At 35.8% G+C, this 15,533-nt stretch overlaps 1 protein-coding gene across 1 annotated transcript in view; it reads left to right on the top strand.

Moving 5' to 3' along the window:
* Positions 1-676: 676 nt before the first annotated feature.
* ephb6 (eph receptor B6) overlaps positions 677-15,533 on the top strand; it is an 89,364-nt gene continuing 74,507 nt past the window's right edge. The window contains 1 exon segment of the mRNA XM_020928116.2: positions 677-742. Within this exon segment, the coding sequence (XP_020783775.2) occupies positions 685-742 (58 nt within the window). The 5' untranslated portion in view covers positions 677-684.

Consider the following 15,533-nt stretch of genomic DNA (forward strand, 5'->3'; position numbering starts at 1 on the left):
AAAAGCCAGCACTAAACCCGGTCTAGACCAAGACTAAACCTGGTCTACAAAAGGACCAAACCCAGTCTACATCAGGACTAAACTAGGACACATCCTGGCCTAAACCAGAACTAAACCAGGACTAAACCAGAAATAAACCAGAATTAAGCCAGGACTAAATATGAGCGCAGCTTTAGTGACAAAATATTTGGTTTTCTTCCGATGTAGTGCTGTGCTGGAGGAGTTGACTCCAGTGCTGGCCAGATATTTTCTTTTCACAAATATTTTATGTGTGAAGCTGTGAGGGGAATCTTGGAAGGACGCAATTAGACAAGTCTGGACAATTATGGTGCGAATGACTAAACAAATGTGTTATTAAAGCGCTCATTGTTTTAATATAGTCCTTGTGCGTTTTTTACCTCTCCTACTCCCTCTTTAAATCAATACACCATACTGGTTCTTGTGGTAAGTCAGGTTAAAGCACTTCTTTCCCTCTGTAAATATTTATCTACATATCCACCCATCCATCATTCTGCCCCAATCCCTCTCTCTCTCTTTTTCTCTTCTCTCTTTCTCTCTCTCTTACAGTGTGATAAAGGCAGCGAGTGAGCAGACTCCTCCTCCTCCTCCCTCACCCCTCACTCGCCCGCTCCGCACACTCGTTCTCCCTCCCTCTCTTTCTGTCAGTGTCATTCAGTTGTGGAGATGTGGAGTATCTTACTGGCGTTCTGTGTGGTTTTCCAGCCCAATTCAGCTGAGGAAGGTGAGGAAATAACTTTTGATCATAATTTTAAGATGTGTTTGCTGATGCATTTTGCATTTTAAACATTTCCATTGGCTCAGTTGTCTGCAAATTATAGATGCACACTTGTTTGGCTGCTGTGGAAAGCATCGTAATATTTCTTTCTTTTTTTGAATATTAAATAAAAATGGTAATTTATTTGCATGGAGTTAAAGTTGGGTGATACTGAAAAAGAATATTTATTATGGGATTATAACAATATTAACAATAATCTTCTAATATTTTTATCATAAATGCATTTGCAAAAGTCTTGGTTGAGGTTCAAGTTAAGTAGTTAAATTAAGTAGCATAGTAAATGAATTTGCAGTCAAATTAAACTCAAAAGTGTGGAAATCTCATTTGATATCCTCATTTGTAAGATACTGCAAGTTTCTTTAATTTATCAACTTTTTGCCATTGTTGCACTGTTACAGATGATATCCTCAATGTTATAATTTTGCATATGAATTCAGTGCCAAGTATCAATATTAGTCACTTCAACATGCAATCAGTACTTTTTCATTTGCGGTGGAAGTCGACGTGCATATCTTATACAAAAAGAAGTGCCCGGAGCATGCCAGGGCCTATCAAAGCCCTGACAAATGATCAGTGAAATATTGTATGAGCAAAATGAATAATGCGTTGCGTAACCTGTTTGTGTGCGTCGCTTATGTCCTCACAAATGTGTCAGGAGGTGACCCCTGACCCTTCACACAGCCATCATTTGTGTCCCGGGTGAAGTTTAGGCGTCCTTTGCTCACTGATAACCTATGAGCACAATGAAAGGAAAATACTGTTATGATTTGATGTAAACCGAATATTTTAGCGTGACATCTAGGGGCGTTCATCATTTTTGCTCAGTGGATGTGGCTTTGTGTGTTTGCTCATAACAAACTAAATACTGTTACAATGTGATGGGAGCAGAATGTTTGGACTCCGCGTCTGCAGGTGTTCACATTTTAATCAGGTGTAATTGATTTAAACACTCATTTAATGCATTGTTTTTCTCAGTGGATACAAGTCTCCCTCTGCTTGCTCATTACAAACATTACTGTTAGAATTTGATGTAAGCAGCAGAATATTTTGGCACTCCTCCTAGAAGTGTTTACGAATGTATTCACGAAGTATGCAGGCATTGATTTAATGAACATTTAATGTATTCTTAAGATGTACTATAAAATATTAAACACAAGAGGCTTATTTATACTTTATTATTATGGATATTTTACTGAAAGTGTGTGTACAAACTAAGGCTGAATGATTTGGGGAAAAAAAGTTTATATTTTAATAACAAGTTCATATATGAAACGCATTTGGAAGAATTGGCAAATATTTCAGAACACGCTTGCACACTTCTAAACTACAGCGTTAGCAGTTTTTACACGGCATAAACATGATACTTTGTTGTTTGTGAAGAAATTTATGGTACTTCAAAAACTGGAGCCTTTTGCGATTTGCTAATTGTGTTGATTCAAATAGCGATTTCTATTCGATTGCAATTAATCTTGCAGCCCCAGCAGGAATAGAACACAAGCTTCCACAAACTTCCACAAACTCCCTCTTCTCGTCTCTCTGAGCACCGATATCCTTCTGTCTCAACTTTTAATACTTTGATGCTCAAAGTTCAGAGTTTTTACACGGATCATTTATTTCCACATCAAGTTGTCTTTTCGAAACTGGATACTCATTTAAGCAGGCATCTAAATGAAAGGAGTCGCAATCATAGAGCAGAAATGAACCTTTCCTGAATAGCATAAGACCACATAGACTAGTATACGCCCATGGACCACTATGCAACCTCTGAATGACTGAGACATTACACGAATATAAGGCCAAAAGGGCTGGGTATCATTAAGAAGTTGCCGATACGATACATACCTTGATACATAGGCCACGATACAATACATACCTTAATACAGTGCACGTTCGGTTCGATACAATATACATTTCAAATCGATTTGATACGGTTCAATAAAAAATAAAGGCAAAATCATGGCTTTGAAGCTAAAAGTCTTTGTTAAATCACTTCTTGTGCAAAGTTAAAATGAAATACGCCCATTTTAATCATCAAAACAGTGAAAATATCAAATGTGCCGCATAAACGAGTTTCCTTCCTCTGAATAAACAACAAAACTGTAGCGCTGTAACAAAGTAATTTAGTAAAATATACAAAAAAATACTCTTGGCGATATATCGATACAGCAGCCCACAATATCAATCCTGTATCATCAAATTAAATGACACGATATATCGATATTTCAATATTTTGGCACCCCCATAAAGGCCACATGGTAATACAAAAGAAAGTACTACAATCTAATGTTGGAAAATAAATTCTACTGTTTAAATACTAAATAGTATTTTCTATTATTGTTGTATTACAGATGAGTACAAATTGAGTATAAAGTCTATTCATTAGTATTTAAATCAAGAGTTAAGTCATGTATGTAACACTTTTGTACATACACATGCACTTTATACATGAGACCCCAGACCCTAGACTTTCCCTTAAAAGCTTGTTTCAGATATGTCCATATATACCCCCCCTCTCTCCCTCCCTTCCCTCCACCCTGCTCTGTGTCTGCTGGTCATTTTATAAGTGTGTGTTTTTATTGGCACATGCCTGTATAAACGTCAGCCTATACATAGCTTACATATCCAACCCCAACACTTGAGAAGGTTTTTACTCAACACGCAATTACTGTGAAAGAGCCAAGAAGCACGTCGGAAATGGCACCTGTTCACTGTCCAAACTGGGCTCTGTAGTTTAAAGATGCACTGCGCAACTTTTCTGGTGGAGGGTTCGCTACCTACTTGTCTCCATGGAGATGTTATTGCTTTGCCTGGAATGTCCCATGATATGACATTATACATACATCTAGCATTTATTCATTACGGGTGTTTCTACTGCTCCAAAATACTAGTAATAATTCTTTCTGTGAATATGTGAGACTCTCCACAGATCTGATTTGTAATGTAGCGTAGTGCTGCAGCAGTTTAGTCTATACTGTGGAACATTCTAGACAAAGCAATAATATTTCCCTGGAGTCACTTCCACAAGAAATGTGGTGCAGTGCAGCTTTAACAAAGGCGCACCTATGGTTTAAAGTATATAATTTCATACATGAGAGGTAATTATTAAATGAAAACTCTTGCCAATACGTTTTATAATGCCTGGGCTGTAGTTTTAGCTTGCTAATCCATTGACGTATTTATTGACATCACCGGATTTATTTATAGTGGAAAAACCCCATGAGTGCCTTGACATATCAGCAAAACTACATCTTATAAAAAGTCCATTACAAAAGTCTAGTAAAAACCATCAAGTTAACAAGTGACAACACATACATGCGGCATAAATCATTAGCAGCGGCGTTAAAGTTAAAGTGGTCTTAAACACTTTTTAAGACCACTTTAACGATCTTATTTTAAAGACCTAGTGCAAATGTAAGCCTATGTGACTGCGAAGAAGGTACATTTTAAAATCTGGACTATTCTGCTATCACTATTTCGATACAATTCACAGACTCATAATTTAATTAAAAAAGAATGTCTCAATGCATCTAACGCAATTTGGGTTTATGTCTGTTAGAAGTTACATAACCTAATTGAAAACGTCATTGGTCCTCCTCATAATAACGTTAAATCTGAATCTGAAAAACAAAACAAAAAAAGGATTAGTACATAAGCTATACGAATTATTTCTCTTCCACTTTATACAATTTAATATGTGGTAAACATACTTGTAATTTGTGTGTTTTTACAAGCATTTTTTGAAACTAAAATAATCACATGATCTTTTGCCTACTAACAAAACACAACACAGATTAGTGCTGTGGTATGAGACATATGGTGCATGCACACTTGCACAATCACGACCGGTAAATCAAACTTGAGATTACATTAAACAAAGACTAAACCAGGATTGGAACAGGACCAAACCTAATCTACATTAGGACTTACATTTGTCCCAAACTAGGACTCAACCAGGAACCGAATGTGAACGTTGGGAGATTAGGTCCATGAGAACAAGACAAAAACAAAAAAGTCTGACATGATTGACGGTCAATAAATGGTGCAATTCTTTTTCACAATTTTGGCCTTCACCATTTTTCTTTTCATTTCATATTTTTGTAACACTGTGTTTTGGATCTACAGCTTCTCAAGAGATCTAACTCCACAGCACTTAACGCTTAATTTGTTCAACGCAAATGTAAAAAACAAGGAAGAAAATCTCACAAAATAACATTCTTAGACTTCCACAAGGGAAATTATTTGGACACAGTAGCTCACAAATCAGAATATACTGTAACACTGTATCCCCAGCTTTGGCTACCCAAAATTTATGACATTTTTATGACCACTTTAAATGAAAATTAAGATCAACAATACACCCATTATGCGGGCGAAAAACACCAGATCCAATTCTAATAATGACCAACCAACTACTATATCTAGAATTTAAAAGCCACTGTGGATTAAACCTACACTTCCCCATGATCCATCCAATGTCTTCCTCCACTGTACTGATTGTTTACTCATTGCCGCCGGTGCCAGAAACCAAAGTATTGTTTGCACATACTCCAAATTTACGTTACATGATTTCACGTTGTTGTTTTTTTTTGCCTCCCTCCGTTTAACATTGCACTGCAGCCCGGTTGAGTATATAAAAAACAAGCTAATGAAATGTAAGACCTTTGTGAAAAAAATAAGACTTGGACAACGTAATTTAAGACTGTTTAAGGCCTTAATTTAAGAACATGAAATTTAAGACCTTTTTAAGACTTTTAAGACCCCGTGGCTACCCTGTATAATAACGCAGAGCAAAAATATAAAGCTTACTAATAAATTCAAAATAAGAAGCAAAAATAGCACTGGTTTGGCAATTTCATCTTGCGAGATCTTGCCACATCCCTCGCAAACATGCAAATAAAAAGCCTAGAATCACTGAGCTATAGTACCAGCTACATTTTCTTATCTTTGTGTTTTGTTAACGGTATCATCATGTTTAGTATGAGCCTCATGACAGAGATCAGATGAGCTTTGTGACAGATGGCCTGGACAAAGATGAGACAGGACAGAGGCAGCAGCGGCACTACTGGCCCACTGACGCTTCTCTCTACATGGGTAATTGAAATAGAGCTCGCAGTTTAATACAGTATTAACCCAATAGCGCGAAGGTCCATATAAATCCACATTATAAACCAGGCATCCTGTTATGGCACGTAGCGGAGGATTTGGTGTCTGCCTCAGTTTTCATCACAGTGAATGACGAGTGTGTCTGGACCAACTGGCTGCTAATGTATTTACTGTCATATTAGGCAAGTCTGTTCACCAGCAGTTAGTCTGATCAGGAATGAGACGGAATTCCCACAAGAAAAGACAAAACACGAGAATGAAACGAGACGAGATTTTGACATAATTAGTACAGAATAATTGTGCATTCCAGCTCACAGTTTTGACCAAAGATTTTTGCATTTATTTTATATTTTTATTGTCATTATACCACTGCATTTTGGAACAATAGCTTCAGAAAGGTCGAGACGAGACAAAACAAAATTTTTACATAATTAGTGATAAATAAATTCCTGTCCTGTTCACTATTATCTATTTATGTTATATTTTTGTTGTCATTACACCACTCCATTTTAAACTACAGCACCAAAAAGGTATAACACGAGATTGGGTCCACGAGAATGAGACAAGACGAAATTTTGACATAATTAGTAATAAATAAATTGTGCGTTTTAGATCACAATTCTCACCAAACAAATTTCAATTAATTTTATATTTTTACTGTCATTATACCACTGCATTTTGGAACTATAACTTCAAAAAGGTAGAGACAAGTCCAAGATAAGTCCATGAGAATGAGACAAGATGAAATTTTTACATAATTAGTAATAAATAAATTGCGGAGTCCTGTTCACAATTTTGACCAAAGTATTTCCTATTTATGTTATAGTTTTGTTTTGTTTTTTTGTTGTCATTATGCCACTCCATTTTAAACTACAGCGCCAAAAAGGTGTAACTCAAGATTTTGTCCACAAGAATGAGACAAGACGAGATTTCGACATAATTAATAAAAAATAAATTGTGTATGCATTCCAGCTCAAAATTCTGACCAATTTTCCATTTATTTTATATTTTTATTGTCATTATACCACTGCATTTTAGAACTACAGCTACAAACTACAGCTGTAACACAAGATTAGATCCATAAGAACGAGAAAAGATGAGATTCTGACATAATTAGTAATAAATAAATCATGCATTCCAGTTCACAATTTTGACCAAAACTATTTTAAATTTATTTAATATTTTGCTGCCATTATAACACTGCATTTTAGAACTACAGCTTCAAAAAGGTGTAACACGAAGATTGGGTCCACAGCAACGAGACAAGAGATTTTGACATAATTAGTGATAAATAAATTGTGTATTCCAGTTCACAATTTTATGTTTTCTATTTATGTTACGGTATATTTTTGTTGTCATTATACCACTCCATTTTGTAACTACCGCTTCAAGGAGGTATAACTTTAGCACTTAAGTCCCTCTTTGTTCAATCCAAATGTAAACATGCGGGCTGAAAATCTCTGCACAATCCTGTGGCTATTTTATATCGCAAGATTTTATGGCACAAGATTTTGCCCCATACAGACTGTTGAGATGTGTGACAACAACTCAGTGTTTACAGATCACCTGAGCAGGTTTTTGACCAGCTGTTAATCTAACACTTCCTATTGTGTGAGTCAGTGTGAGATTTGCTCATTTCCAATTAAAATACCTGAATATGTATTTTTTGAGATTTTTGAGATTTGGATAGCTTTGCCTTGACAGCACAAGATTATTTAGTAAATAATAGTGATTATTCAGGACTGAAAGATAGTAATCAAATGTTTCCCTCACAATAATCACAATATTTGATACCATGACATTTACGCCAACATATTATACATACATTGTGATTAAGGTTTTACAGATCAATACTAATAACAATAGATAATTTGTATCTTGTAGCTTTTTTAGTATTTTATGAAATCAACCTAAGACATAAGCAGGCAGATAAAAAGTACTTTACATCTTGGAGAACTGTGCTAAAATCAAAATTCAATTAGGGCTGCACAGTTTTGGAAATAAATCAATTGTGCTTGAGCTGCTATATAGTTATAATGACTCCCGTGGATCATTATGTAAACGCTCTGAAAAGCCGATTCTGCATAGGTCTGCTTGAACTGATAAACTAATACAAAAATCCCATGCAAGACACAAGATATTTCTATAAAAAGATAGGGTATTTTGTTTTTCATAGGGACATTCTAACTAATTGCAGCCTTTGTGATTTAATATATTGCAACTTTGGTTTGATTGCAATACACTGTGCAGCCCTGATTGTGACTAATAATATCATGATACTTTGAGTGAAACAGGCTACTCCGGGATTGCGTGTTAACATTGGATTATGGGAGCATATTGTAGGGGCAGGGAGCGCAGGGGGAGGCACACCTGATGCCCCATAGCTCTGTGCTCATGGATGAGTGGAGCTGCGCCGAAGCTCACTCAGCTAAGCACATCACAAATTAACCTCTTTTCATTAGTGAAACCTAACCCCAGTCTGCACAAATATGTTGGCTGCCCTTTTGCCCTGTGAGAAACAAGGCTAATGGAAAATACAGAGTTTATACATTACTCAAGGATGTATGGTGCTTTGAAGATTTCTGTTACGTGCAACATTTTAGTGTTGTCATGATACTGGAATTCCGAACTTAATTTCAGTACTAAGGAACAGATTTCATACTCAATACAGATTCCAATATGATGATAAACAATAGACAACAGAATGTGATTTTCAACATAATAGTACTTTCTTTTATATTACCATGTGGTCTTATATCTGTATAATCCCTCAGTGGGCCGTGTATGTTCCATAGCGTTCCGTTTGTGTATATTAAGAGTCTATACGGTCTTATGCTTGTTTTGATACAGCTCAATATCATTTTAAAGCTATTCAGGAAAGGTTAATTTGTGATTTTTTAAGTATTGATACTTGCTCGGTTGAGTATCTAGTTTTGATACTAGTTTTAGTAATGATTAGTAGGCTGATTAGTAGGATTTTTGCTACTTTTGACAACCCTACAACATTTTGAGGACTTTTTCCCATTCAAAAGATATAATATTTTGAATCGGAATGGCAATTGTCCTAATTTCTCATCAGTCTGAAACCCATGGAAATATCTTCAGAACATTTATGCCAAGCCAATCAAACCTATTATAAGATCAGTAAGCAATTACTGTGTTTTATATTTGCAAACCGTCATTTTCAGTCCACCTCCCAATGAGTGATCAGGCTGGAACGGTGTAAATGAACATTAATTACTCATACATATAAGGTCTGAACGATTTTAGAGAAATGTCCAAATATGAATGAGTTTTTTTGACAATCTTGAATGGGCATTGCGATTAGATTAGGGTTTCCATCTAGGAGCATTAACATTTCAGAGAAGACATGTGAAATGTATGGCCTAACGACTAGTACAAAAATCCCAAGCATTTCAGAACATGTCAGCGCATGTCATGTTTTCTTTACATAATGAAACGGGATTAAATAATCTTACTTGCATAATTTATGTCTTTGTTATTTGCTATTTACATGGAATTACCAGATTTCAAAATAAAAAACTGGGACATGCCTGGTTTGGGTTGGTTGGTAATAATAAAATTGTGAAAGAATTGCGTAATTACGTAAAATTTTTATGCACTCGGCACTAATGTAAGGCAGTATAGTCACATTTTCTTTGTGTTTTGGTCATTTTTAAGCATCTTTGTATTGCTGCTCTGTATTTTACCAAAACAAATGACAATTTATGCCTCTCTTTACTGTTGGCAGGTATAAAACTGGTTAAAAATAGGGACATTTCTTGTATAAAACTGGGACAAATCACTGGTTTTGGATAAATCTGCTGGGAGAGTGGACACTGGGCTCAAAACTGGGAATGTCCTGGGTAAATAGGGGTGTCTGGTCACCCTTTATTTACAACCATTCAAGTTGCTCATTGTGATTAAAATTTAAATTGCCATTCAAAGAGTTTTTATTGATACCCAACTTTAATAATGTACAACAAACTGACTATTTATGTTTTATACTGGTAAAAAATCAAATCCAATTTCCTCTGCAAAATTATTTATTTAAAAGGTTCGGGCTCACATTTTCAAGTGTTTGGAGTGCAACTGTGCAAGCACATTTCACATAAAGTTAAAAGATGTTTACTCTCTGCCCAAACGCCATGGGAAAAATAGATCTGAACGTGCATTAAAAATACATCATGTTTGTCTGTGCTGTCAGAACAAAGCCACGTGCAGTCAGAGCCGGTTTTGGATAATGTTTTGAACCTTATGGATGAAGTCTATAGGTCCCTTTCTTTACTTACCTTTTAAGTCGCATCATTCGTCCTAATTTTGCAAAGAAAATAAAGATGAGTTAGCGTTAGCATTAGCATTAGCATTAGCACAGGTCTGGAGCTAACACGTGTGTGGCGCAGAGAAATCTGGAAAAAATTCATCTTACCTCGTAGCGACTTGTCTGGTAAGCTTTTAATTTTCATCAGCATAGGGCGTGTTATAAGAGGTCTGTTTTCACCACATTTGGTAATTATGCTATGACTGATTAATCCGTGTATGGTAATAGAAGTAGAGCCCTTCCCAGCAGCTTTATCCAAAACTATCGATTTCTCCCAGTTTTATATAAGAAATGTCCCTAGTGTCCCTATTTTTAACCAATCTAATACCTGCCAACAGTAAAGAGAGGCATATATTATTATTTGTTTAGGTAAAATGAGAAAAGCTGCTTAAAAATGACCAAAACACAAAGAAATAACACATAGAAACTCTATATCCTGTCAATAATCATAATTGCTGCACTGTCTTCCTAAGACCTCTTGTATATATCTGTGATTTTATATTTAATTGCTTATTTTTCTATTCTTATTTTGACTTGTATATACACATTTATATAATTATGCCTTATCTGACACCTGTCTCTTGCTATCTCTTTGCTACTTATTTAGAATTTATTATTACCATCTATTTTTTTTTATTCTTTGTTATTATATTATATTATATTGTGGTGTGGGAGCTACAGTGTCCAAATAATTTCTCTTGTGGATCAATAAAGCTTGTCTAAGTCTAAGAAAAAGTGATTCTACTGACGCATGATAGTCGTAAAAGAGCCAAGTGCATAACAATTTTCCTTAATTATGCACTCGATTCACAATTTTATTATTACCAACCACCACAAACCAGGGTGTTCCAGTTTTTTTATTTGGAAAATCTGGTCACCCAAAACAAATGCTATCTTATTTAGGCTATTTTCTAGTTGCTACTAAATGATTTTTCCTTTACTAAACTGCAAAAACTTCAGGAGATTAAAATACTGAACGGAATATATTGTAGAAACTGAGGCGCAAAACGAATTTATTTAAATGTGCATTATGTAACCTTTTTGATAGAGGGTCTGCCACCTTATTTTCTTCAATGTAAGACTATTTATCTGGCATTTATTGAGTTTTTATTTCTCAAAAATGCCTTCAAAAACCTGCATCCCTTCTGTGAGTGCGTTCCTCTCTCCACAGATCTTGCTTATAACTTGGACTGGTTGCATGTGCTTGTTTTCATGAAGATAAAACAAAAAAATGAAGGCAAGCAAATACTGTGGAACATTTGAGGAAGAGCAATAAAATTCTTGGACGAGCAGATGACAACTTTCCACCGGAAAAGTTGCATAGAGCACTTTAACCAAAATGTATTTACTCACTTGATAATTCTATCCTTCGAATCTGTGAGGTCTTACAGGTAGGTAGTGTCATTATATAACATTAAGTGACTGGAGATTATCCTTGATGCTGTTTTGCTTGTCAGATTTCCAGCAGCTGGCTAATTTTCTACCTCTGTTTGCTCTTGCACTGTGTTGATGGCATTATGCGCTTTTCGCAAGTGAATCACGCAATGTGTCATTTGTATAGTGAGTGGTGAGACCTCGAGGCGATGGCCGCTAAAGCTCTCTGCTCTTAGTCAGTCTTTGTGATGGTGGCTCAGCGCTGATAAAACCACTGGATGGACCTGGCAACAAGCTGCAGCCAAGTCCAGCTCCAGGGATGAGGCTTTGGTATGTCCTTCAAAGCACTGGTTCTCAATCTATAGTACCCTTGTGGTGGCACTCAGGGACGTTAGCAGTACTACACATTATTTAGTAACAATGGGGCAAATCTTAGTCTGTTTTTATATAGTAAGGCTGCTTGGTGTGTACAAAAGTAACACACACAATATATCACATTGTCATTGTCATCTTTCCTGCAGTTGTCAAATCCCAAGGGCTGCAGTTATTTAGGTAATACAATGTCCTTTGCACAAAAACCTGGTACTAACTTTTCTTTAGACCTCTATAAACATCTTCTTGTAAAAGTTTATCAGTTCATGTTTCATTCTTCTCTCAAATCTTAATGCTCCTGGAGTATGTGCACTCTGGGCCTGAATCTCTTTGCAATTGGCCCCAAATCATGTAATTGAAATCACATTTATTTGAAATTTGTAAATGATAGTTAGTTACTAGCGTGCACTTTAGACTGATATAACAGTTATTGAATCTATATTATATCTGGCACTAACAATATCCAAATCTCTCGGTACGATATTATCACCATATGCATCTCATGGTACGATATTTATTGCGGTATTTTGGAGAGGCTAATATAATTGTAGATAGGAAACCCTTTTGCTTTTAAAATACCTCAACAAAATTTTGGTGTGAATTATTTCCGTCATAATCCCAACAATTCAAGTAAAAAACATGTGTTCATGTTGTCTGCACTGAAATTAATCATGGGATATGTAGTTCCTGATTTTTATAAGATGTTGCTACTATAAAACCAATGCATTTACGCAAAGGAACTTTTAATTCGATATATCGTGACAGCCCAAGATATTATTGTGAGACTTTTGACGATACTATATCACAATATTTCGGTTACTGTAACATCCCTATCTGGCACTATTGTATTTGATCAAATAATTGGTGGATCCTTTGAAAATATTTCTTGTATCCTTTATGCTTCAAAGGGGTCAGGTTTAACACAGTCTGGGTTTAGTCCTGGTCATGTCCTGGTGGTCGTTTACAGGACATTGCATTCATGAAGGTGCTTGAGGTGATGGAGTATGTAACACATTGCTCTACAGTTTCACAGTGAGGCAGCAGTAGGCGACTTAAAAGTTGTGAGTGCTGCTGACAAATAACCTGAGAGCTTAGTTTGAATGACACAGGATTACACTAAATATAGAACCTTTTTTTGTAATTTCATACCTTCATAATCCCTTTATATTTCAAGTGGTAACATATCCTGGTGGTACAGTGGTATGGGCGCACTCTTTGGGAAGGTCCTAAGTTTAAATGGTGGAACAGAGTATATTTCTGTGTGGCGTTTGCATGTTCTTTATATGTCTGCATATGTTTTTTTTCCCTTCCCCTCTTAAACATGGACAATAGAGTTGCTTTTGGTGCCTGTAAAGTGTGGTAAAACCAAAATATAACAGCGTATCCCCCATACAACATAGAGAATAGGGGTGGGGCACTACTCTCGCTGTATAAAATTTGCAATAACAATATAATTAGGGATTTGCCGATCCGATACTCATATCTCATATCACTGCTGATCCAGAAAAATTGGTCTGATCGGATATCGGCTTCCAAATAGTTCAGTTCAGCCGATATTTTAGTTGAACATATAAATTGATGTAATTCGACTCTTTACTGATCTTAGTTGGCCGAAAGTGTCAAAATGTTTGAACTTATATTTATACAAAGTTGTTCTTTAGTGACTTAAATAACAGATAAATAACAGCTACATAACACACTTGGAGTTTTGTCTTATGTTATTTTTGTTTTAAGGAAATAAATGTTCCTTTCAGTATCGGAACTGAATGCTGGATCAGTCTATTCCTACATATAATAGGCAACATATAACCGAGGCTGGACAAAATACTTAAAGGTGGAATTTATAATATCTGTACTAACTTGTTTCAGCCCAATTAAATTCTTTTCTTTTCACCCCTCGTCTCCCTTTTAGAGCATCCCCAATTCATGTCTGAAGATGTTCTCAACGTTAGTTGTACTGTATATTTGTTTTAAAGGGAAAAATCTGCTGCAGTGTACAGGATTATATTGCAATATTTGAAATGTCATGTCTCCTCCAAAGGCAATAATGGTATATTATAAGCAATATATGGCTGAATCCAAGGTCTGTTGTCCTTGTCAGATATAAACAAATAACAGTGAAATACAGTTTGACATCTCAATGATCCAGCAACAATATAAACAATAACAAAAAATCAATTTTTAAAGGGCTCATATTACCGGTACAATATTCTCTGAGCTATGTTATAATGTTGTTTCCTCATCAAAAACATCAAAAACACAACTCCAGGTATGTTTTGGATGAGGTAGCAGCATTATAACAAGACTTAAACCTCACAAGAATTCATTTTATGTAATATATGGCTTTTATTGGTTAGTTTTGCAGCTCATGTCTGTTTTAAACCTCTCTTATTGCTGCTTACTGTCCTGTTTTGTCATGTAACTTTCCTTAGTTTGTTTGTTACAGGCACTTTAGTTTGAATGATGCTTTTTGAAGACTTGACGTGTTCGTGCTTATTTGTGGAATCGTCTTAATCCCTTGGCCCCTCCTCCATGTCTCCGAGCGTCTCTGTGGTTGTGGCTCTGTGTTGGAGTGGGTTTGTAAACGCGCTCTTCAATGTCTGTGGGCGGTAAAAGTGGAACAACAAAAATGATGGTGAAAAGTGAACGCATCATGGGCTGGAGGGGGCCGATGTTAACAAACATGTAATGGTGGTTTTCTGATTCTAGAAAGTGGCGTCATACTCCCAGATGGTGGAACGAGAGCCAGTTTTCATACATTATATTCTCACAAGAAATATCTAAAAGGCAAATTCACAAATGTTAACGGTGATAATTTCTATTACTGATTAGATTCAAACACTCGCTGTATTAATTTTGGCTGCCTTGTTTGTAAATAATATTGGTTTATAATTACAGAGTGACCAATTTGGATTTTTTTCATGGCTAATGTCGATACGATTGTTTAGAATCCAGAGAACCCAAAGGCCGACAAAGCCCTGCTCATATGTAGTGCCAATTTTGATTATTTTCTTTCAATTCTGTAATTTAAATGTACCATAAACTCACCCACAGCCCTTCTTTTAACCACAAATCTTAAAGAAGGATGTAGAGTCTCACTTTGTGCAGTTATTTCTTCGCACTAAAGTGTTAAAGTGAAGCTTTCTCTGCATTTTTAGGCAGCAAAGCGAGAAAGACAAAGTATCGGCCTGTGCTGGAGATTTAAGGCTGATATGGTAACAAATCCAAATATATCTCTACTGATAATGTTGTGATGTCTTCTGAAACCCAACAACACCTCAGTGCTATTGTATTTATGTTTTCTTACCATCCCAGTATTCACTATTAAGATTTTACTACAATCCATCTTTAATGTGCTAAAACAGGCCTGTAACTGTTGTGGTTTTGGTTTATTTTTTGTTGCTGTTTTCAGTAATAGTTTTCTCCAGCAGTATGACTCTGTATTGAACTTTTAAATGAAAATGTATTTAACTGAAACATGATCAAATCGTTTTCTGGGTTTCATACTGGCGAGGTCAACAATCCAGTGGCTGGGAAATGATTTTGAAGCACAGTTTAGACCTTTGT

The sequence above is a fragment of the Boleophthalmus pectinirostris genome, unplaced genomic scaffold (genome assembly GCF_026225935.1).
Source record: "Boleophthalmus pectinirostris isolate CB_2022bp ecotype Guang Dong unplaced genomic scaffold, ASM2622593v1 HiC_scaffold_6, whole genome shotgun sequence".
NCBI classification, from domain to species: Eukaryota; Metazoa; Chordata; class Actinopteri; order Gobiiformes; family Gobiidae; genus Boleophthalmus; species Boleophthalmus pectinirostris.